Raw genomic sequence first — 25,631 nt, 5'->3', positions numbered from 1 at the left:
GTGAAGAGAGTTCGCAACATGTACAACAACAACAGAATGAGGAGCTTGAAGCTCCACCCACCACAAGTGGGAGAAGGAATTGCAAGTTGCTTCATACATTGAGAGATGTGCAGGAGTTTGTGGGAGCTCCTAGATCAAGCACCAGGGACAGGAGACCACCAGAGAGATACTTAAGGTATAAGGCGTTGATGAATGAGCTCATTAACAGTGAGCATTCCAGTTATCCAGAGGTTGCACAACACCAAGTGTGGCAGGATGTTATGGTGGAGTAAAACTCCATCATGTTGAACGATGTTTGGGAGGTGGTGCTTAGACCGTTGGACAGAGCAATGGTTGGTTCCCGCTAGATCTATAATATCAAGTATGTTGCAGATGGCAGTGTAGAAAAGTTCAAGGCAAATTTCATGGCCAAGGGATTCTCTCAGAAAGAGGGAATATATTGAGAGGAGACATTTGCTCTTGTGGCCAAGTATGTTTGCATTAAGGTCGCGATCTCACTTACAGCATAGATGGGATAGCAGATCCATCAAATGGATGTCAAAACAGTGTTCTTGAACGGAGTCATAGAAGAGGAGGTGTACATCGAACAGCTAGAGGGTTTTGAGACACATGGGAGGGAGACCCATGTATGCAAGTTGAAGAGAGTGCTATATGGACTCAAGCAAGCTCCCAGAGCATGGTATGATTGTATTGACAGCTACTTGCAGTAGATGGGCTTTATGAAGAGTGAGGCATATTCAAACCTCTACTATCTCATGGTTGGAGGTGAACAATTCATTCTCATATTATATGTGGATGATCTATTTTTTATTAGGTCACCAAGGCTCATAGAGGACTGCAAGAGGGACTTAGCAACAGAGTTCGAGATGAAGGACTTGGGGTTGATGCACTATTTTCTAGGACTCGAGGTGTGGCAGACAAATGGGGAAATCTTCCTTGGTCAAGGGAGATATGCTATGGAGATCTTGAAGAAATTTAGGATGTTGGACTGTAGACCCATGTCTACACCTATGATAACCAATTGGAAGAAGATTGATGCATCGAAGCAAGAGGTAGTGGACCCCACCTTGTATAGACAGCTTATTGGCTCTCTCATGTATTTGGTCAACACAAGGCCAAACATTTGCTTTGCAGTCAACACTCTTAGTCAATTCATGATGGAACCAACAAGAATGCATTGGACAGCAACAAAGCATCTGTTCTGATATCTACGAGGTACAAGTGAGTATGGATTGAGATATACTTAGGGTGATGGTGTCAAGTTGATGAGATATATTAATGCGGACTGGGGAGGTAATGCAATAGACAGGAAAAGCACTTCAGGGTGTTGCTTCAGCATTGGATCAAGGGTTGTCTCTCTGTACAACAGGAAACAGAAGTCAATTGCATTAAGCTCTGTAGAAGCAGAGTACATGGCAACAAGCATGGCTACATGTGAGGCCATATGGCTTCGGACGCTGCTACTGACACTATTTAGTGAGAGGATGGAATCAACCATTATCCACTATGATAATGAGAGTTGTGTCAAGCTATCTGAGAATCCATTATTTCATGATAGGTCGAAACATATCGACATCAGATGCCATTTCATCAGGGACTATGTACAACATGGATCAATTTGACTATAGTATGTTCCTACAGATCAGTAGGTTGCAGACATTCTAACAAAGGCCTTGGGTAAAGCAAAGTTTGTTTTCTTCAAGGATAAGTTGGGTGTTGTAGAGAACACCTTCCTCGCTAAGGAGTGTTAAATATTGTAGCTTGGATAGGTGTCATTGGGGCTAGGAACACAAAGAATTTAATTATATCTAAGCCTATGTAATTTTTCCTAAGTTTCACCTAGGGAAAATATCTTAATTATGTCAATTAGTGATTTTTTAAATATTTCCTCAGTCTAAACTTAGGAAAAGTGGATAATTAATTAACATTAGTTGGGATAAGATCGATTTACCTCTAGAATCTTGTAGAAAGTTTCTAAGATGATATTAGCCATCAATTGGATCAAGTGAACTTCTAATCGTGGCCATTCATTTGTGAATGAGAGATTACAAAGGGTGATCAATGGGCAACATTAGAGACACATCGAGTGGGTGAATTTTCAGATAGACACCAAGAGGGTTTGAGTGGCAGTGATTGAGAAGAAATGTGGCAGAGTTTATATTCTTCATAGAGACTTCCAGCTTTAAGTTCCAGAGGGAGGTTCAGCAAGGGCCGAATTATTTTTGCAGAAGGAGGCCAAGTTTGCCAGTGCAAGTTTCCCAATTTAACAGTGTGAATTGCCAAAAGGCCAGATCGAGTTACTAGTGTGAGTTGTTGGAGGTAGTGTGAGTGGCCAATGCGAGTTGTTGGAGGTAGTATGAGTTGCTAGAATGAATTCCCAAAGGCAGTGTCAGTTGTGGAAAAGGGCAGTGCGAGTTCTCAGTAAACCAGTGTGAGTGTAGGAAAGGCGTGCGAATTGTCCGAAGGGCCGAGTTGATCTACAGAGGGAGAAATGAAATTTCTTAGTTCGATTTGGTCATAAGTGAAGATAAAAAAATTGTCAAAGCTTAGCCAGTGTCAGGCAAGTAGTTGTAATTTCTCAATAGCAGTTTTTGTTGAAGATATTAATATAAACCCTCACATCTGAAAACTGGATTTCCCCACATTGGGGTTTTTCTAGGGATGTTTGTCCAAAAATACTTGTATTTATTGTGTGATCGGTTTCTTGTGTATTTCGCTGCAATTTTAATTTGGTGAATGGTGTTGTTGTGTACAAGTATTAGGAAATAATTAACTAGGTTAATAGCACCTTCTGGGTAGCCAGAAATTTCACAATATTTTCTAATCCAAGCAACTCTATATATTTAGCAAAATCTAACTCAATAATAAACATTTCACAATGGTCAAAATATTATAACACAAATATTGGATTTTAGTTTCCTGAATATGTTAAGAAAACTAATATCTTTTGAGAAAAGGGAGACTAAAAATCACCTTGTGAAGTGTGTTTGTATCAAAAGATCATATAATGGTCGCCACTGGATAGTAATATCTAGTTTCTTTCCATATTTTTTCAATAATCTCACCATGAGATTGCCCCATTGCACCTGATTGTATAGAAAGTATTGTAAATAATGTTAAGCACTTAGATTTGGCAACAAAAACAAATGACATATAAAATGTTATGACAGCGTAAAAAATATAAGAATAATTTCATACCTGGACATCAAGGTGATCTTGTAAACGAAGAAGCAGATCCAGCCCAATCAAAACTAAGACTTTCACATCTTCTAAAGCAATTTCACTTTTTGCTTTTATAAAACTGCATATTCAAAAACAAGTCCAAGTGACATATTTCTTATCCAAGTCATATAAAAAAGTGATACACGGCCATTAACATGCAACAAGGAAATTTTATTAAAGATTTACTATCATTGAGAGACAATGCTTCATGGGAATTTTCTTAGAAATAGTTGAAAAAAAGTTCTATCGGGTAAGGAAGTGGCTCTTATGAAACAAATTGAGAGAAAATCAAAGGTTTAGTTCTCAAATAAAACAATTCTATCACACCCATGACAAACAACATCTATGGCAGATTACCTTCTTACTATAGAGGACTCTTTTCAATTTTAAGAAAAGATTAAAAGTACACCAAAATTAATCTCACACGATTGAAGCAAGAGATATTGAGAAATGGAAAACGTAACTCCTTGAAGATTCGAAAGGAGCAGAAAATAGCACGATTACAATGAGACACGATTGGTTTTTTCATATCATAGAAATAGAACCAATAGACATGTTAGGGTGTCATTTCCAATCATATATTTCAAGCATCACTACATTGTTTAACTTTATTCTATATGACAAGCTTATGATGAGAGGCCCTTGTTTTCTATTATAAACTAGTAATTCTCAATGTATACCAACCTATATCTATCTTAAATCCGGATCTGTCAAGCACCAAGATGGATCAAATTCCTTAACATGCAATTTTTAATCATTTAATTCCATGGTATGGATTAATTACTTCATATTAAATGACTAAAAAATTACATATTAAGAAATTTGATCCCTCTTGGTGTTTGATAGATCCAGGTTTTAGATAAATCTATGCTGGTTTAATTTTTTTAGATGTTGTCACATGCATATGCAGATATTATTTATTTATTTTTATTTAACTTTTTAGAAAAAATTGATGGAATGTTATGTTCATTCATTCATGACAACATCCCCCCCATACTGGGTTCTAGAGGAACCTCACTACTCTCGGTGGAACAAAGCTGTAAAAAAGAAAACCTTCTAAAATAAGCTTTTAAGGAATAACCCCATGGGATTGTTCTTTATCTAAGCCCAATTGAAGAGGGTTTGTTTACATTAAATTGAATTTGCAGCACCCAATTGACACAAGCAACAGCTTATTGTACACAAAGACCTGGAACCTCTTCAGAAGTTCAAATTATGTCGTTTAAAGTTAACATTTCTCTTGTTCTGCATGTAAAATATAAAATGAACAGCCAACCAGTCTAGTATAGCATTAACTCCCTCCTGATCTCCTTCTAATTCGAGAGGAATTTAGTGACACCATAGGAGAAGATGATGATATTCATATCCCATGGATTGATCATCCTAGGCTTCTTAGCTCCAAATTGTTATTTGTATATTTAGCAATTCTTTCAGAGATGCAATCGAGCCATTTCCACCCTAGCTAAATTGTACAAGACTATGGTTTACTCTAGAGTAGATAGGACTTCGTTCATCCTAGATTTGGATTGAGGCAGAGCATCACATTCTTAAGGATCAGCATACCTACAAACTTTGTTGTTTGGAGATTGAAACCAGGGAGAACTTCATTTTTTTATTAGCCACTATATTATAAGGATTGAGGCAAATATTGTTGCATCTTTAGGCAATTTGAGGGTCACTCTCGAGCCTCTACTTTTTTCATATATCAGAGCTACAAGTTCATAATGTTATTTATTAGCACGAAATTTATCCAGAAATGTCATGTATAAGATAAATATAAGACAAAGACCATCTAATTGCCTTTCTTCTTCAACCATCTAAACATTTCAATTTCCAGAATACAAACGAATCTACGAGACATTGACACCCCTGAACCAAAGAGATGGTCTAGGAGTGTTTCAAAGAATTTCCAAGACTATTATCATGCACATGAATGATTGAACATGAGGCCACATTACTAGCGCCTTTGCTTCTTCCTAAAATAAAGAAACAAACTACTGTGTGTCGAAATGTTAGAAGAGATACAATTTCCTCGCTGGAAGCCACTCACTACCACCTAGGAGGATACAAGATAACTCTAAAACTCTAAAAGATACCTCAATCTTCCCTCTATATAATTGTCTACTATGTATTTCAGCATAATTATGTGTATTTGTGAATTCTTCCTTCCATCCCTTCTTTCTATGATCTCAATGAACTAGCTTGTGCAACACATTGACCCTGCATCAACATCTCACATGATTGCCTATCTAAATCATACATGTGCCTTACTATTCATAATTGGTCAAACCAACAACAAAAGGAATTCCAAAGAAGGATCAAATGTTCTTGTCAAGTACTCATATGTAGTGTTAAGCTAGCTCAAGCATTTAGCCATAAGTGTGGTGTTAAACCAATTGAAGAGGATGCCACTAAAGCGTGAAATGTTAAGCACCTTCAACGAAGGTGTTAAAACTTAACCATCTTCTAGTCATATAAGCATAAGCAGGTTGTCTGGATATCAAACCATCTCATAGATATCATTGTGTCAAACATCAAGCCAAACACAGAGTTCAAATTAGTCAAAGATCTCAAGTCATATAAAGATGTAAATGGTTGTGAATACCTGTGATCCATTAATAGGACAAGCTGTGGAAGGTATTTTAATGCAAGAAAGTGAAGCTATTATTACAAGGTGGTCAAGCCAATTGCACAGAGACAGTTTAGAAACAGAAAGAGTACCTTTCAAACTATCTAGCAATATAGAGTCAATTTCTGTGGAACCACGAAGTTTACCAACTTATGGTACATATCATTCACATGATCAAAGAATGCTACTATAGTTGGAAGAGTAGTTGTGGTTGGTTAACAATATGAATTGCAACAAAAGAGGAGATTTCTTATATGGAGAGAAAGATCTTAAATATAAATGAAAAACAGTGAGTCCTGTTGACCACTCTCTGTCAACTACCCTATAGCAGTGCACATTTTTTTAAAAGAAATCCATCATGTTCGAACAGTCAGGCATCCAAAGATCATCATTATTCTTCAAGATTGTAATCCAGATTCACTAGCCCTGTTGGCCATCATGTAAAAATGATTCTAGTATCTAGGTAAGCTTAAGAATTTTTACCAAAGAGTTTCACTCAAGGGAGCTTTTTCTTCTCCACTAATTATTTGTGTTTTTCAACACTTAAAATTGGTAGAGTTTTTCTCCCAAACATACCCCAAAGCTAGAGTGGGGCTTGATGGTGAAGTTTTAAGCGAGTCCTAGTGTATAAAGTCGATGTAAAGTGTCATACTAGATCATGTCTAAAGTCTAGCAAAATTTGGTTAAGTCTAACTGTCAAAGTGTCTAATTTTAATTATTAAAATTTCCCATTGGTCGGAATTTTAATAATTATTTTGATGTAAACTGTAAAATTTAATGTCTATAGAAGTTGATGGGGGTATGAGTAATCATAATTAGACCTCTACACCTAAACTTTCTATTTAGACACTTTTTGAGGGTGGAAAAATATGTCTATCCCCTCAAATTATTTTTATTTTCTTTTTCCGGTAAAAAAAATGGCTAAATAATTAGCCGAAATTTGGTCAAAAAATAAAAATGAGAAAATAATATTCTCTCCAAGTGGAAAATCGAATTTTTGGGGAAGATTGACTTTCCCGAGAAAAACTAAACGTGATGGACTCATTTCCAAGGAAGAAAAACCCCTCAAACATTTGTTGGACCAAGGGAAATTAAATTCCCAAGGAGAAATCAAATTTTTTGGTCCAGGTGGTTAAATTGAACGAGGGAATATCAAGGAAAGAAATTAAAGAAAATATTTTTTCACCCTCCATCAAGTAAAAAAATTGATTTTTTGAGAAAAATTGAATTCATGGACCAAGTTGGTTAAGTGAAGGGGGGTTTTTCAAGGAGAATTTTGGAAAAAATATTTTTTGGACCGGGATCAAAGCCTTCATCAACGAATTCCAATTTTTCTTCCAAATCAAGGGTCAAGATTAAATTTTGGCATGGATCAAGGTTCAACTAGTTGTAATTCTCTGGGATCAAGTCAAATTTGTACACTTCATTGGACCTAGCCGTTTTCCACTTGGAGAGGGATCTAGAATTCTCATTTTTCTATATAAGGAAGCATATGCTCCTCATTGTTACATCTTATGATCAGTGCACTAAAGCTCTTGGCTAAGAAGCTCTGTTGGATGTTGTAATACTTTCTTTTGAGCAATAAAATAAAGTCTTTGGGGCAAAGCTATGGTGTTTTTCTCAGCTTGTTATGGTAATGTATTCTGATTAATGTGCTTTTAATTTCTACTATTGTTTCAATTTGTTATATTCATTAGCCATCTGGATTTATTGGTTGCTTGTTTGCCACCTCTATTTGGATTGGGGAAACATTGTTGATTGGGTAGATCTGGTGGATTCTTGCTTAAACCACTGGAGCTCCTTCTCACTATGTCATCCAATCCCTATGAATCTAACATAATCTTTCAAAATTGTGTAGAAATCATTTTTGTGATCAGACGTTGATGACTTGGGGAAATTATTGTTTGAATCAGTTAAGTACTCAAGTCAGACATTTAGAGTAATTCTTGTTTGAATCATCCATCTACTTCATACATAGCAGCTAAGAACCCATAGTGGGACTCCTCAAGGGCTTATCATAAGATACCTTTAAAGGGGGTTTCTTGCCTCTTATTCTGCAAAGGTCATTCAATTTCAAATCTCTCTCTTTCATTTTAATATGCTATATTGAACATCTGTTATTTGATGAGCCTATTAACTCATCTAAGGGTGGAGGTGTCCTCATACCCTCTAGATCAGCACTTGTAAATTTATTTAGTAAATATTTTTTTTTACTAATCCTTTTGTATAGATCTAACATCTGTATATAATTTTCTCTACATGTATATACTTTCTTGTGTTTTTTCTTGTGTTTTCTTGCAGATTTGAAGGAGGGCAAGGGTTTCAATATAGATTTCTTGATTCATTTTTTGCAGGTTGTTTTGATCAAAGGTCAAAGGAAAATTCAAGATCTTTTGAGCCAAAAGCCTCCTCTTCATAAGCGGCTAGGGTGGGAAAAAACAAATTTTTGAGCCATCTTGTGTTGCAAGCCTCCTCTTCAAAGCCAAGAGGGAAGAAGCTAACTTTTGGATTAAAATCAAGTTTTTCTTCGAAGGAAATTTATTTATAAAATCCTCAAAATTTTATTTGAAGATTTTGTTGGGGTTTGACATTTCATTCCTGCAGACCGAAGGCAATTTTTTTTTTGTTTTTGGAGAAGTCGTGACCTTGAAAGCTCTTTCCTTCATCAATTTGAAGAGGACTTTCAAAAAATAATTTTGGCATAATTTTTTTGATAATTTCTACAAAGTCGCAACGGATTTAAATCTCGATTTTTGTGGGTGATCTAACGTGGTTTTGCAGTGAACAAGCAGCAATTTTTAGAGGCCGCAAAACTCTCTTGGGAGTTTTAAACTTTTGCTTTTGATTTCATAAGTTAACCCTTTTTTTGCAATGACCACCGAAAGTTCTTTTTTAAGAAGGGCTTCTTTCATTTTTGGAGCAAACATTTTTACTTGTTGAAGTCTTGTCTATTCACAGATTTTTTGGGCTTAAATGAGATCTTTTGGAGGCTTTTCCTCCTTAAGGCCAAGAGCAGAATTCTAGCCTCTTTCTCTAGTGTGAAAGCCACATTGAAGGAGGGTTTCATCTAGCAAATTTTTGAGGAAATCAACCCTTAAACCATAAAAGAATTCACCTATAATTTTTTATTTTTTAATTTAAATCAATTTTTTTGTGACTAATTTTGGGCTAGGTCAAGAGCCCTAGCAACCTCTAGATCACCAAAGTCGTGAGCCTTATTTAGTGTCTTTTCATCTCTTTTTGGGAGGCAGTGAGCAAGAAAGGATTTGATCCATTGTTTTGAAGTGTTTCTAATTGTAATTCTAGGTGGATCAGCCTTGTAGCTTAAGGAGAAAGTTGTTGTAAAACTCTTCTTATCATTGTAAGTCTCCTCAAGTTGAAAGAAGCCTTTCCCTCTTGTCTTGAAGGACCTCTTTCATTTGTAATCATAAAAAGGCAATCTTGTTCTTTAGGGAGCTTGGGATATCAATCCCATGATATCTCGTCTCCTTATTTAAAAGGGAGACCTTTGTTTCTTGGTTTTTTTGGTTTTAGATCTAGTTCATTAACTTGTCTCTCTTGCATTTAGTTTCATAGCTTTGATCTCATAGTTTGTATTTCTAATTTGTCTGCTTGACTTAGTTGCACTTGAATATCTCGTCTTTGTTCATTTGCATGCGAAGATCTAAAGTAGTCTTTTCTCTTTCTCATTATTAGCAATCTCATTTGCCATCTCTCAATTGAGCTTGCATTGTATAATTCTCTCTTGTTTTAACTATCTAAAATAAGGGAACAATATCTTAATAACACTATTGTTTAAAAGCATTGGGATATTGCTCTAATTCTAATTTGCATGTTTATTGTTTCATTGAGCAATCACTGTATGTTTCATTTGCCATTGGTGTAATCTAATCATGTGCTCTAAATGCTTATCTTTATCTTGTGGATTAACATCTTTCTGAAGCATATTGATCTGATCTGTATCTCATTGAAGCATTGAAATTTGGCATTTCATTTGCATTCTAGACTTAGACTTGCATCTTAAAATTTACCTCCAAGCGTAAGCTTGGTTGTATAGAAAGTTAGGGCCACCTTCTCCACTATTCAATTTGATGAGCTTGAAGCTTAAACACAGTTAAAACAGGTGACCTTGCGGTTCTCTTCTGGGCAATCCCTTGTAGGAATGGAGGCACTTGGGTTGTTAGATGTCCGGGGTAGGTATCGTTAATGAGGCCTTAGCCTCCTTCCCCAACATTTCTTTCTACACCCTTGTTTAAGACTAGTTTCTGCCAATTGGGGAGAAGGCCTTCACCATAGATTAGGCATCTTAATTAAAATTAACCAAGATCCTTGCATTACAACTAGTCTAGTCTTGCATTCATTTATCTAACTCTCTCATTTGGCATATTGTTGAGCTGTGAGCATTTATCTTACTTGCAATATTACATTACTGTTCTTGTACTTGTCATTTAAATTCCTTGCTCATTGTCCTTTAATATTGTTATATTTTATTTTGAGCGTCTCTTTGAAACAGAGTACAAGTTTCTTTCATTCTTGCAAGTTATATTTTTCTGCTCATATTTCAAGATTGTGCCAGTTCTTGTACTAACTTTGTATTGCAGCATTGTTGTTATTGTAACTTGCATGATCTGTTTATTTGCAAGTATATTGATTCATATTTGAGCATTGTTTTAAGGCACTGGTATATCATCTTATACATCTTGTGTTTGTTGTAATCTTAATCAAATCTATCTTATATATGTTGCTCATAAATACTTACACTTGCTCTAATTGATAATTAAAATACATTAATAATAATTCCCTTGCCCTTAGATCTCCTAGACTTGTTGTTTCAACAAGTTTTATTTCATTTTCCACCTTTAGGGACTACCCCCTTAGCTTGTCTAGGAGAGAGCTTAAACGGAGTGAGTAGGGAATAGGTGACAACCCCTACTCTGAGCGTTGCGACATAAAGGTGTACATCTTAGGCGAAAACAAGTCCATGATGGAGATTCATTTTCTTTTAAAATTACAAATTTATTACAACAACAAATACTTACAGAACAAGATGTAGAGCCTCAACTATATTTAAAATTACAATAAGAGAAAAATATTATTAACAAGCCTTTAGAATTAACATTAACAACAAGTGTTAACCCTGAAGATTCATCGTGATATTTTGCCACATCAAGGTTGTCACTTTCCCATTTTGATCCTCCTCACAAGTTGCACTCTTGAGGGGTAAGGTCTTAAATGATGAAATCTGATATGCTCTCCATCAGAGAAATGCCTAAAGAGTCAAGTTATTATGAACTGTGACACTTAAGTTGTCAAAATAGCCATCATTTCCACTTAGATCTCAATGGTCCAATTCACAAACATCCAGTCAACAATGCTTTGAGTTGCATTTTCATCCATCGAAGGTGAATCCTAGCTCACACCTAGTGCCAATTACAGTTGCCTCAATCCATGCCAACTTTCTCATCATTTTTTGGGCAAGCATTTTGAGTTGCAAAGCCTTAATAATCTTTTGAGGAATTTTCAAGAAACTTGGATAAGTTTAGAAAATTGGGAAAAAAAGCAGTCGTCCAAAAGGGAAATTCTCCAAACAAATCATATTGTTTTCATGCATGGAGACAATTTGCAACCATCATCGATGAAGCAAAAGCAAGTAAACAAATAATCTCGGTTTATGAACTTGCAAATCTTTCGATATAGCTCCAACCAAATCATATAAGTTTGGAAGATTGGTAACAATGTAGTCCAAAAGAGAAATTGTCCAAAATGGAGAGTTGAGACAAATTGCAACCGTCATTCTTGAAAAGCACAAACAGCAAATAAATATTGTTGCTTTACAGAGTTTTGCAAAGCCTTTGATATAGCTCCAAGACAACTATCGAGACTCCCAAACTTGGAAATTTCTTTGATTATAACACTATATAAGATGATCACTAGAAATCTCCATACCAAAATGGGTAACATGGTGCCATAGGAGTCACGCAAGAGTGTCCACTATCACCCACACTCTTTAGAGTCCAAAAATATCATATGATGTGGGTCCACAAGGTTCATGTTATGTGGGCTCACTATCTTTGCACTGAGAGGAACATTCTACATCCCAGCATGAGGAAGATGTGTCATGACCAAGCGAGTGAGTGTAGTGCTAACATCTTCTTAACTTTCACATAAAAAAATAATGTACTCTAATAAGAACCAACCCCAAATCCATCTTAACTAAGAATCTACTAGCACCGAAAGGTATCAAATTCCTCAAGCTAAAAGATTTTTCACATGTTCTTACATCATCAAAAAGGCTTGCACCTTGATGGAATTGATCTCACTCGATGCCTAATAGATCCAAGGTTAAACATGGATCTAATTTGGTTATGGATCTCGACGGAGTGATTGAACAAAGTGTGCAACATTCATAACAAAGACATGTCATAGATAACAACGAATGGTAGAAATCAAATCAAAATCTAGTTAAGAAAATTGTGCTTTCATCATCAATCATAAAACATATGGGCAAAGGGGTGTTAGGTGTGGGTGGGGTTCTCACAAACCCAAGAGGAATCACTAGGTGCACTTATGCATGGAGTTTAGGGGTTCTAGAAAATTACCTAGCAGTAGCCATATGCCTTGCTACAAGGGGTCTAAAATGCAACCTTCCTAAACATCCCTAAATTGTTTATAGTGGGGAATTCATTGAGTGTTATCAAGCACATGGTGTTGGATACCAACCCATCAAATCACAAAGCAATTAAGATCTTCTCCAAAATTAAACAAGCATTGCAAAGGCATTCAAGAGGAAAAACTCTTTCATCCTCCATGAGAACAATAAAAAAGTAGATTATTATGCTAATTGTATAATTGGCACGAGATTCACTTGAGGGCGATGTGGTCACTCCACTACAACATATCCTCCCTATGCTCAAGCTACAATTATGAATCGTTCATCCCTGCTCTCCATAATCTAGGTGGGTTTATGAAGTTGAAGCCAATGGGATTTGAAAAAGGCCTTCTACTCAATAATTAACGGCCTATTTAGAGTAGGAATGTCATTTGACAAAAACATTGCCCATCACAGGGAAATTTACCTATCAAATACACTTACATTTCTTCCAAACCCATCATCAAACTTTGTTAAGTTGTTCAATACTTCTAGCAAATCGATTCTAACTATCAAATTTGACAAGTGGGTTGAATTTCATATTCCGACTCTAGTTCTAGGGGTTGTTTGGTTCATGTTTAGCAAAGATCACAACATCTTGGATGACTAGTTTCAAATGTGGGGGTGGCAGGAGCCGTGGAAGACAAATATCCCCGATTACTTTCTTCTAGGACTAAGGTATCATTCCCCTTCAGGCAATTCATGGTACTATTGCTAATTTTTATGCTCTCTATGTATTGTTCTCTTCTTAGACTCTCTAGTGGCTTTCCTAAACAGGGTCACTCAAAGGTTTGAGCACAATCCCCTTCGTTGATTTGGGTGTCTATCTTGGTTTTAGAAACCACTTATCCTAGAGGTGGTTTGCTCTCGAGTTTTGTATGGGGGGAACCCTTCAACCTTCTCCCTTCAAGCCTTCAATGTTTCCTCCTCTTCTTTGAGATGTTCTCCCTTGTGGTTCGTCCTCCTCGCCTCTCTTTGAAGGTCCCCATGTGATCAAGAACACAATTGAGGGACATAATGCACCTTTAAGACAACAAAATCAAATATAATGGGGCCACCATTCATTCCCTCTCTCAACAACTACAAGACCATGAGCGCTCTGTTAGCTAAAAAGAAGGATATTGTCGTGAACATCATGGTTACAAACAATAGACACATCTACAAGTTGGAAGAGTAGTGTAAGGCCCTCTATTTCCTAATTAAAAATTGGCACAAGTCAATCCAACAAGCCCCTTTGTCATCAAGATATTATGGCTACAAGACATCACAAGAAGGAAGAAGAGTCTACCACACCTGACTTAAATGAGCTAGTTGAGAACTATCCCAATGTTGCACCTACAAGGACAATTGAAGACAATAGCACTCATCCCTTGTAGTTAGTTTATGTTTCTTGAAGTTTTATTGTTTTGGGGGTCCTTTTATAAGATTCTCTGTTAAGTTTTTTGTTAATATTATGTATATTAGTTGGTTGAATTTTTTCACCTCCAACTAGTTCAATAGTTCCTTATAGCCATTGGGCTATTGTCTAGATAAACTTAGGTATCTTTTTGTACTTTTGTACACCAGTCTTGCTTTTTTTGCATAATATAATCTCTCTCCCAATTCCTGTTAATAATTGTAAAAAATCCTCGAAAACTAGCAACTACTAATGAGAGCAAACTGATTTGCAAAAGACACGAGATTTCTCTACCAAAATTCTGTGGAAAGTAAACAATGAATAGAAACACAATCACACATAGAACACGAACTATATTTGGGAAAAGTAACTGGGAAAAACCCCTCTAGCTTGTATTAAATCAACTGAGCAATCTGATCTATTACAAGGAATCTGCTTCAATCCCGAAGCTCCTTGCAATGTTGATAAACTCTTTGATCCTCAAGCCTATACATAAAAACCTGTATACGATAATGATTACAATTGTGCCTTCATCCAATCTCAAATAGGCAATTCGAATTGCATGACCTACTAGGGCTAATTTTAGCAGCTTCAACTAATGAACTGAGAGTAAGTTGAGTTAACAGAATGTCAACTACCCAACTAAACTCATAATTATCTCTCTCCTAGAACTAGAGATCAGTTAACTAATAGACACTAGAGATAACTCAACTAATTAGCTAATTTTAGCCATCAACTGGTCCACAACTCACTGAAATCTATCTAACTCGAATTAACTGACAATAATCTAGTGATAGGCCACATCACACATATTAACTGATAGCTAACTCGAATTTCTATGAGGTTGAATTCGAATTTGCTTCTTTGACTAAGGCACAAGTCAAAAGAAGCCCTTCCTTACTACAATTTTAACACTCTCTCTTAGGGAGAAAGGGATTTTGGACAACCCAATCGTGCCTCTATGGAACTCAAACTTGCCACTTGATAGCGCCTTGGTCAAGATGTTTGCATCATGCTCCTTTGTAGGAATGTAATGTAGCATAACAATCCTCCTCTACACACAATCTCTGAGATGATGGTACCTGATGTCAATATGCTTGGACCTATCACGAAACACTGGATTCTCAAAGAATTTTATGCAACTCTGATTATCAAAGTGGATCAATGTAGGATCCATCCACTCACTAAAGAGTCCTACCAGGATCTTCCTCATCCAAATAGCCTTGCATGTTTCCTGACTAGCATCCATATACTTGGCCTCTGTTGAACTGAGGGCAATTGATCTCTGCTTCCTGTTGTACCAAGAAACTGCAGCTGACCTGAAGACTGCTCCTGAAGTGCTCTTTCTATCTAAGGGACTCCCTACCCAATTTGCATCTGTGAAGCCTAGAAGCTTCACTCCATCAGTTTTGTACCATAATTGAAAGTCTATTGTGCCTCTGAGGTATCTCAAAACATTTTTTGTTGTTTTCCAGTGGACCTTGGAAGGATCCACCATAAACTGACTCAACTGGTTCACAGCAAAACAAATATTAGGCCTTGTGTTCACCAAGTACATCAAGGACCCAATCAACTACCTGTAGATTGTACCATCTACTACATCTGTTGTGGAGGCATCATCCTTCCTCCAGTTAGTACCTAAAGGAGTATCAATGGGTTTGCAATCTTGCATGTGGAATCTCTGAAGGATCTCAGAGGTGTACTTCCCCTATCCAACAAATATCTCTCCATCACCCTACCAAACCTCCAATCCAAGGAAATAGTGCATTAGCCCCATATCCTTCATTTCGAACTCTCTTGCAAGGTCCTCCTTGCAATCCAAGATCAAACTCTCATCTCCTGTCAGAATCAAATCATCCACATAGAGAACTAAGATGAGTAGACTGCCATCTACCATGATGTAGTAGAGATTGGCATCTGCCTCACTCTTAGTGAAGCCCAATCCTTTGAGATAAGAATCTATGCGAGTGTACCATGCTCAAGGTGTCTGCTTGAGCCCATAAAGAGCTCTCTTCAACCTACACACATGTGTGTCTCTGCTGAAGGTCTCGAATCCCTCTAGCTGCTCTATGTAGATCTCCTCCTCAACCACTCCATTGAGGAAAGTTGTCTTGACATCCATCTGGTGGATCCTCCACCCCATTTGTGCTGCCAATGCAAGTATGGTCCTGATAGATGAGAAACTTGCCACTGGGTCAAATGTCTCCTCATAATCGATCCCCTCAATCTGTGAGAAGCCCTTTGCCACAAACCCGGCCTTGCACTTCTCAACATTACCATCTGCTGCATGTTTCACCTTATACAACCACCTAGAGCGAATAACAGCTTTGCCCTCAAGTGTAGGTACAACCTCCCAAGAATCATTCTTCATGATGGAGTCATACTCCTCCACCATGGCATCCACCCATACATGTTGGGAAGCAGCCTCTTCAAAAGAAGATGGCTCAGAATCTATCAATTATGTCATGAGTGCCATGTATCCTGTGTATCTATCTGGTGATCTATGTTGTTTGTGTGAGGAACTAGGAAGTCCAACTTGCTCCTGAGTTTCCTACACCAATTTGTCAACCAACCCGGTCCTCTTCCTCCCTTCTCTGGGAGTCACTGTGTGAGTAAGTGCCTCCACTCGGCCTGCTCTCTGATCCTCATCATGTGGCCGCTCGACATCATCCTCCTGGAATGCTCTCTTGCCCTTAAGCAAGGACCGACTCTATGAATCTGACTGAGTATCTTTCTTGGGAGCTAGAAGCTCCTCCTCTAGTGACGTGTGAAAATTCAGAAACCTGAATCTTATTGCAGCAACTGGAAATAATTTTCCTAATTGTCAAATTAATTTTAACAATTTACATACTGTGCGCTACAGCAAATATTGAATCAATCACACTGCAACCTACACAAATAAATTGCGGAAGAAATAAACACTAGAAGAAATACTAGCACACACACATAAAATGACACAGTTTGTTTTGGACCAATGTCCCCGAAAAAAACCTAACTCGGGAAAACCAGTGGAGCAACTAAGGGTTTTATTATTATGCAGCAGTTAAATAATCTGAGTACAACTGGATGCCGAAACTGGCAAACCTAAAGAGAAAAATTGGCAAGAAAATCTAGTGAGGAGAAATTCCTCACTCCACAAGCAAATCCTGACACTGAACTCAACTCAAAATGAGTCGTCTAAACTGCCTTTGCACAATCATTGCGTCACCCTAGTACAGTTGTTGCTACTCTCAGCTTGGAACAACTTCTCCTCAAGCCGTCTAACCAATTGTTGTCTAGAAAAACATCTCTCCTGGCCTCTGGAACGAACCTCTACCCAGCTTCTGGCACTAAAATTCAACTTCTCCCTAGCAATTCGACTTTGCCTCTAGAGGCTACTGCGTTGCTCTGTGTCTGCCTCTCTGCAAATGCACTCACCGGATTAGGAAATCTTCCTCCGACTTAACTGTCCCTACACCTCTCTCACTACTTCAATTTCTCTGGCTCTCTCTCTCGCAACTGAACGCTGTTACTCATGAAATCGAACTGCACAAGTGATTTCTCCAAGCCCCGTCAACTTCTTCTTATAATCCTTTGTTGTGACTTCAACGACCAAGATTAGATCTTAATTGATGCCTAGGATTAACTTGAAGTCGATATGTGTGAGTTTCTAGAACATTCACACCATAACTTAATTAATTTTGATTAATTAGTCATATTCCCTAAGTTTAGACTTAGGAAATATTTAAAAACTGACTACTAATCTAATTAAGTCATTTCTAGGTGGAATTTCCATAAACGATTTCTGGGTTTTGGAAATCTCATGTATTCTAGCCTCTCCACAAAATTTCGTTGCTAGAACATCTGATGCTACAAAAACTAACTCCTCATGGCTTTCTCCTCATCAAATCTCACATCCCTTCTCAAAACAATCTTTTTGAGAGAGGGAATGTACACCCTATAAACATGTGTTGTCTTAGTATAGCCCACAAAGAACCCCCTCCTACAGTGGGCTCCAACACACATGAGAATACACCATGGATCCAAAAATGCGAAAGTGGGAGACATTTGGCTTCCTCCCAGTGAAAGCCTCCTCAGGTGTAATCATCCCAAGAACTCTGTGAGGACTCCTATTCTACAAGTACACAATTGTGTTGCATGCATCTGCCCACAAGAATAAGGGCAACCCTTGATCATGCAACATGGCTCTAATAGCCCCAACAGTACTCCTATTCTTCCTCTCTGCAACCCCATTCTGTTGAGGATTATGGGGTGCAATCAACTCCCTCCTAATGCCCTCCTTGGCACATAAATCTTTGAAGGCATTTGAGATATACTCTCCTCCATTATCACTCCTCAGGGACTTGATTTTCTTCCCTGTCTCATTTTCAACTAAGGCCTTGAATTCCACAAACTTGGAATAGACCTCATCTTTCTTCTTCATGAAATAAATCCAACACTTACGGGAAAAATCATCAATGAAGATCACATAATACTTGTGCTTATCGAGTGAAACTGTGGAGAAGGGGCCACAAACATCTGTATGAACTCTCTCTAGAATAGCTCCAACTTTGCTATCTTGGCCCTAAAAGGAAGATTTGGCATATTTGCCAAGAGTGCAACCCTTCCACACATCATGCTGCTCAAGGTAGCGCTGAGGTAGCCTAGTGGTGATAAACTTGAGAATCTTCAAAGCTCCATGACATAGATGTCCCATGTGCCTATGCCAGAGTTCTCCAACATCTCGACCCTGAACAAACTTTGCCTTGTTGCTCAAGGTTGCGCATGCATCCACCTCCAACTTGTAGAGGTTTTTGATCTTGACACCAATCTGCTTGACCCGACCTGAAGCAGAATGTTTAAGGTAGGCCTTCCCCTTGTTGAATACTACATCATACCCTTTGTCTTCAAGGACTGCCACTGAGACAAGGTTTTTCTTCAATCCGGGGACATACATCACATTCTTGAGATGGAGGGAACCAGACTCCCTCTTAAAGATTATTGTACCAACTACTATGGTCATATATCTATCATCATCTCCAAGCTCAATATGTAATTGCATGTTTTTTTCCTCCAAGCTGCTAAAGAACTCTCTATTCACAGTCATGTGGAATGAAGCCCCTCAGTCAATATACCACGCACTACCTCGAACTAAGCTTGACATGCAAGCTATTAGAGAGAAATCCAATTAAAACTAAGAAGAGAGAGTTTCTCCTCCTATTGTTGTTGCAACATGCTTGTTGGATTTCTTGTTTGGACATTTTGTAGCATAATGCCCAAATTCATGGCAATGAAAACACTTGATCTTGCTAAGATCCTTCTTTTTCTTGCCTCCATTCTGACTAGATTCAAGCTTTCCTTAGGCCTTCTTACCCTTGGCTTTCTTCCCTTTGCTAGCTAATGCAAAGTTCTCCTCCTCATCAGCTCTAGCTAAGACTCCATCTCTTGTATTCCTCCTTATCTCTTCCTGCACGAGATCTGATCACAGTATCTCCCAATCAGGGAGCTTATCTTTGCCATTCACAATGTCTTGGAAACTATGCCAAGATTTTAAAAGCCCAAGCAGAGCAAGTCTCGCCATCTCTGAGGATGGAATTGTCTCAACTCTCTCCAACACCTCCAAGTTCATCCCTCACTTGAGCTAACCTAGATAGATATGTAACAATGGGCTCATCCTTGCCCATTCAAATGCTCCTCAATTTTTTCTTCAAAGCAAGTTTTCTGGCATCACTACTGCTTTTGAAAAGATCAGTAAGGGCCTTCCACATCTGGAATGTTGTTTCCTTCCCATGCAAATTTGGAACAATATGGTCTCTAACTCCTTTTACGATCATCCTCCTAGCTTTACCAATGTCCTTCCTCCATTGAGTCAATTGTTGCGGATCTAATGCAGGAGGTTTAGGAATATCAATCTTGATGTATTCAAAACCCCATTATCATCTAACACAACCTCCATTTTGTCCTTCCATGCACAGAAATTCGAAGTCCCCTCTAGGGCATGCTCTATCCCCAAACCATAGACTGACATGATTCCTGCACTAATTGATATCCTCTTTAATGCGCTTTAACTTGACTAACACGATATGAAGTGTATTATGGTTGCGTGCTAACGCTCTCTAGAGAAGTTAGGGTCACGTCAGTGCTCTAACTCTCCTGAAACACAGTCAATCTGTGTGCATGCAACCGCGCATAAGCTTACTGCAAGTAACGCGGCTCACCACTGAGCTCTCCTCTGTTATAACGCCCTAACTAACACTTGCAAGGTGCATTATAGCTTTAATCCAGAGAAAAGAAAAGAAAATATTTCTCTCTCACAAACTTATGCTAATCCACTCTCCCCTAGCTCTATGCAACCAAGGCTCTGATACCATGTAGAAAATTCTTGAAATCTTGCAACTACTAATAAGAGTAAACTGATCTGCAAAAGACACAAGATTTCTCTACCAAAATTCTGCAAAAGGTAAGCAATGAATAGAAACACAATCACACATAGAACACGAAATATATCTAGGGAACCCACCTGAGAAAAACCTCTCTAGCTTGCATTAAATCAACTGAGCTATTTGATTTATTACAAAGAATTTGCTTCAATACTGAAGCTCCCTACAATACTGATCAACTCTCTGATCCTCAAGCGTGTACGCAAAAACCTGTAAACAATAATGATTACAATTGTGTTTTCATCCAATCTCAATAGGCAATTCAAATTGCATGACCTACTAGGGCTAATTTTAGCAGTTGCAACTAGTTAACTGAGAGTAAGTTGAGTTAACAGAAAGTCAACTACCCAACTAAACTCATAATTGTCTCTATTATAGAACTAGAGATCAGTTAACTAATAGACACTAGAGATAACTCAACTAGTTAGCTAATTTTAGCCATCAATTAGTCCACAACTCACTAAAATCCATCTAACTCAAATTAACTGACAATAAACTAGTGATAGGCCACATCACACATGTTAACTGACAACTAACTCAAATTTCTATGAGACTGAATTCGAATTTGCTTCTTTGACTAAGGCACAAGTCAAAAGAAGCCCTTCCTTGCTACAATTTTAACAATAATAAAATAAATCAAATGAGAAAAAACTAATCATTCTCTCCAAATTAGTGATCAAAAACACCTTCAAGAAGAATATTATTGAATCAACTATTGCAGAGCATTCTGATAATAGCAAACATGTAACAATCTAAGTTAGATAATAGCAAACTTAATGAAAGTTAACTTAACAGTGAATTCATAACCAAAATTTAACAATTCACAGAAAACCCTAAGTTTGAAAATTAACAGAATTTAACGACATTTATGCTCAAATTCCATAATGACCAGGGAAACTAAAATTTAAGCATTCATTTGCAAGTACTTACCTGAAATTTTCGTTTGAAGGTGTTTTTGGACTGTTATTGCTCCTGCTCCTGTTACCAAATCAACTCTTTTCTTCCCAACCTATCTGGGATCAACCTATCTGGTTCTCATATCCAGAAGATTTCAAAATGAAGATCTTCTGGTCCCCGTGCCCAAAGCTCCAAGATTAATCAAGGCTTACCCTCCTCTCTCTGTGGTTCCTCGGAACTTCCTCTCTCTCTGTGAAAGGTTCCAAAGCTCTTTCCTTTCCTTCACTTCACGCCCAACGCAAACCCCTGAAGAAAAAAAAAATCTCCCCTGTATTCCTCCTTTCCTTTTCTTATATAGATTCCTCTTTTGCCTCCCACAAACGGTGGATGCCTTGCCGCCCCCAAACAGTGGCTGCCTTGCCTCCTCATTGAATCAACAATGGTATAAGGGATTAAGAGTAGTTGGTTCCAAGCATGCATCTACCACCTGTGGTCAAGGTTGACAGCAAAGTCATATGCAGTTTATTCGAGAAGCTTTTATTTAGTTCCCTTAGTTCCTTTATATTATAGTTGACATAAATATATAATTTTCATTAATATATTTAACAATTAATAATAATTAATATTATATTATATTGCAATCCCCTTTTTAGTTAATATAATTAATAATATTATAGTTTCCCTTTTGTTTGTACAATAATATATATTATAATTCCTTTTTGTCTTGTATATATTATAATGCCCTTTGTATAATGCATTGCATTTATCTTTTATTTGGTATACTATGTTATAGTTAGAGGTTATGATGATGGTACATATATTAAGTACCCCAAGCGATCATTATATCCTGGTGAGTTAGGTATTACTTCGTATTTTCTAATAATTATTTTATTTATCTTATACTTCAACATTTTCATAATCGGTTAGTAGGGTTGCATGCATATGTAGCTATCATATGCATGCCTTGTATGCAGGCTAATACCCCTATTATACCCGTACTTCGAGATGGGTCGTTACAAAACATTTCATTTACTTTGATCAAGCCAAAATCCCCTTTACTTATCCCGCATTAAATCCCTTGAAATTGAAAAAAAAAAAGTCCTAAAAATTTTAATCAAGATGGATTTAAACTTAGCTGACGCAAAGGGTGCCTACAATCCTATACACAACCACTATAAAAACCCGGTCTCTGCCCACATAACTACTATATGATAGCGCTATACAAATTTAGACACTGACACATACAGCAAGGAAATTAAGAAATAATCCACAAAAGACAAAACAAGGGATGGCATCAAATTTTCATTCTTATTCCCATACAATGCAAATTGCTCCTACAATCAATGTACAATTCTATTCCATGTTATGCCTCAACATTCGGACCGTTGGTTTCACACCAACTGTTTCCTTGTTCAACTACACGAGCTCTTTCATGTTTTAGCCACTCAAGCTCTTATGGGTTTCCGCTGCTCAGCTCTCATTTCCCGCTCCTTCCTTTTACGGCTCCCTTCTTTCCAGTCCACTTCCTACTCTTAAACGATAATTTGGAGGCTAAACCGTCATAGCAGTTCAATTTCCTCAATTGTTTCCCCAGTCCTCTCATCATTCCTTCAGATGTTGAGCAGTCATGGTGGTCCTTTGTTAAATATGATTTCTAGCCCTTGTGATCAATCTCTTCTAGAAAAAATTTCTTAATCATTTAACCTTTATCCGAATTATTTTTGTTTCATTTCATTTCATAGACAATCTCTTTTCTAATTCCTCTTTACTTTATGCTTTCTTTCATATAGATTTTTGTTTCTTCTTTTTGCTACAATGATCTTTATTTCTGAAGTGTTAATTTTAAATTTACTTATATAACCTTTCAGCAACCAACATATAATAATTTGATTATTTGATCTATCCCCTTGAATCTAAACCTTCCCCTGGCTTTGTCTCGTATATTGGGTTCATTCACCTATGTTAATCCATTAACTTATTTAATTATTGATCCTTTCGTTGGTGTAAGTTTTCTACTCTTATAAAATCTATAATTAAAAATTTTAATAATAATGGTCTTATTATTTTATTTCTTTGCCTTCCCTTTCAATTATTCTTTTTACAGAACTTATCGTAGCCCTCCTGTTCAATAATGTTCGACTATTAATATAACCAGGTCTATATTTCTTCCCTTGGTTAGCTTCATTAACCTAGTCCCCCTTTCCAAGCAATGATATTATTTTAATTACTTTTGATCAATTGCCCCTCCTCCATCTCTCTGGAAAAAATTTATGATTATTCGTTCACTGTCTTTTATTTTATAGAAATTTCAAATGGATCCTTTGATAACAGGCAGAGTGTCCACTTGAAACATGACATTGGAATGTTTCAAAACTCAAACACAATTCAACTTCACAAAGTTTAACTACATATTAGTGATGTCAAATTCTTTAGCAATTAAACACAATAATATTTATTGATTAGTCAATCAGAATTTACTACAATTTCAATCAACTTTTTCTGACATTGTAAAGGAAGAAATGTCTAAGGTTTAAGATGACAAACGAACAATCTGAGCTCTTTCTGTCCTATGAGTTTACATGCTAGCCTATATCAGATATTTTGATCTATTTCTTCTCGATTTATCACATCAAATTATTTGTGTGGATGTTTCAAATCAATAAGTGTGGTTCATTTTCAGGACAAATGAATGATGATCTTCATCTCCATTCATTTGTCCTGTTGATGAACCACACTTGTTAATTCAAAACTTTGATACACAATTCAATGTAATAGATCCGAAAAAATAAATCAAAACAATTCAAATTACAGAGACCTAGACTCAGAAATATATCAGATATTTTCAACAGGGGTCCAACAGAAAGAATTTCTTCATGGAATTGCAATTCGAAGTGTTGAGAATGTCTTATCCAGGTGCAATAAGGGTTTTTTGACTGCTGAAGAGCTCTGGGCAATCGAAATCTGCGATTTCAATTCATTTTAAGATGATTCTAAAGCAAGAATGGATAGCGGGATTCTACTGAGGCCAAATCAGAAAAGCACCCAGGGAAAATTTCGGTTCAATTTAATCAAATTTAAATTGACTTTAACAAATTTCAAAATGCCTAAATAATATTGCACACGGAAGATGCCAATACAGAAAACATTTCTTAGTCTAAAGTGGCACTAACGTGAACATATGAAAACCATGATTCAAAATACACCCGAACCAGCGGTTCAATTAGTCATTCGCCTTTACATGAGAATAGGTCGTAAACTTTGGTATCCATTAGACTCGTTCGAAGCTTCTAGCATCCAAAGCACAATGTGGCTTTATCTAACACAGTGCCTTGAAATAAACGGCATGCTAAGAGAAAGTATCCGGACATTAAATAGTAGCAGCTATTAGGTTCAAAGGATGACTTACCCAACATTTTCCTAAAACCTTCATAAAGTAGCAATAACAAAACTTTGTCTAAGGCTAAATGTCAGTGAAATTTAGAGTCTTTACACAATATAGCAACAGTGTCTGCAAAGGTATTCTCCTAATTTTTGAAGAACGTATAAAAATCGTATAAATCAGGAGCAGAGGGTTTTCAGAAGCCATCAGCTGCGAAATTGAAAGAAATAACTTAAATGTTTACTTGTGCAAGATCGGAATCCACTTGAGAGTGGCATATGCAGAGGAAGGATCGTCAGGCTTCCATGCATCTTTCACTGTGTTCACTACTTCCGTAAACGCGTCCTTTTCTTTAACTGCGAGCTCCGCCACCGGAGGAGGCAACCAGGCGTTGTAAAGATGCATATTGAATTGCAAACAAATGTCCAGGCCTTTGCAGAGCGGTTTAATCCGAGGTCTGCGACGAAGATTCGAAACAAATTTAACACTGAAAGTTTGCTTCAAGGGCAAGAAACTGTCATTTATAGTCGCCTTCCTTCCAGTAGCGGGGCGCTTGTTTTTTCTTGAAAGTCTTCGGTGTACTAAATTTTGATACTGTGCCGTACGTTTCCTTTGTTTGGGCTGTTAGGGTGGCTTTGCCTTTCCACCAAGTTTCCGCTCGTGGTGACGTGGATATAGAATTGGCCCAATACCCCATTATTGTTGTTCCTCTTGTGATTACTTCAACGCCGGGAATATTTTTTCCCCAAGTTGTTGCTAATTTCAGTCCAAAATCACTGGGAAAAAATTATGTGGCTCAGAAATCGAGGATGACTCGTGGTTAATATTGACCCGTAATTTGCTGCTGTAAAAAAAATTATTGCTCCATCAACCATTGAAAATGTAATCCAAATCCTGGAATATTAGACTTTTCCTTTACTTTGGTAGTAAAGCATATAGATTTAGATCAGATAAGGAGGAAATTAAACAAAAACCGAATTGAGAATTGAAAAAGAATTATTTTATTTGAATTATATTTTTTAAATAATATAAATAAATTT

General features: G+C 37.1%; 1 protein-coding gene across 1 annotated transcript in view; it reads right to left on the bottom strand.

Moving 5' to 3' along the window:
- Positions 1-25,170, bottom strand: part of PA200 (proteasome activating protein 200) — a 212,571-nt gene extending 187,401 nt beyond the window's left edge. Inside the window, exons 1-3 of the mRNA XM_089428912.1 lie at positions 24,836-25,170; positions 3,199-3,301; positions 2,974-3,086 (exon numbers count right to left, since the gene is read on the bottom strand). Coding sequence (XP_089285038.1) covers positions 2,974-3,086; positions 3,199-3,301; positions 24,836-24,996 — 377 coding nt within the window. The 5' untranslated portion in view covers positions 24,997-25,170. The remainder of the gene's footprint in view (positions 1-2,973; positions 3,087-3,198; positions 3,302-24,835) is intronic.
- Positions 25,171-25,631: the final 461 nt, after the last annotated feature.

Source organism: Pinus tabuliformis, chromosome 4_2 (assembly GCF_031772625.1).
Source record: "Pinus tabuliformis cultivar Carrire ecotype Pingquan chromosome 4_2, CPIR1, whole genome shotgun sequence".
NCBI classification, from domain to species: Eukaryota; Viridiplantae; Streptophyta; class Pinopsida; order Pinales; family Pinaceae; genus Pinus; species Pinus tabuliformis.
Note: the sequence above shows the minus strand (reverse complement) of the source record. Positions and strands in the feature narration are given on the sequence as shown.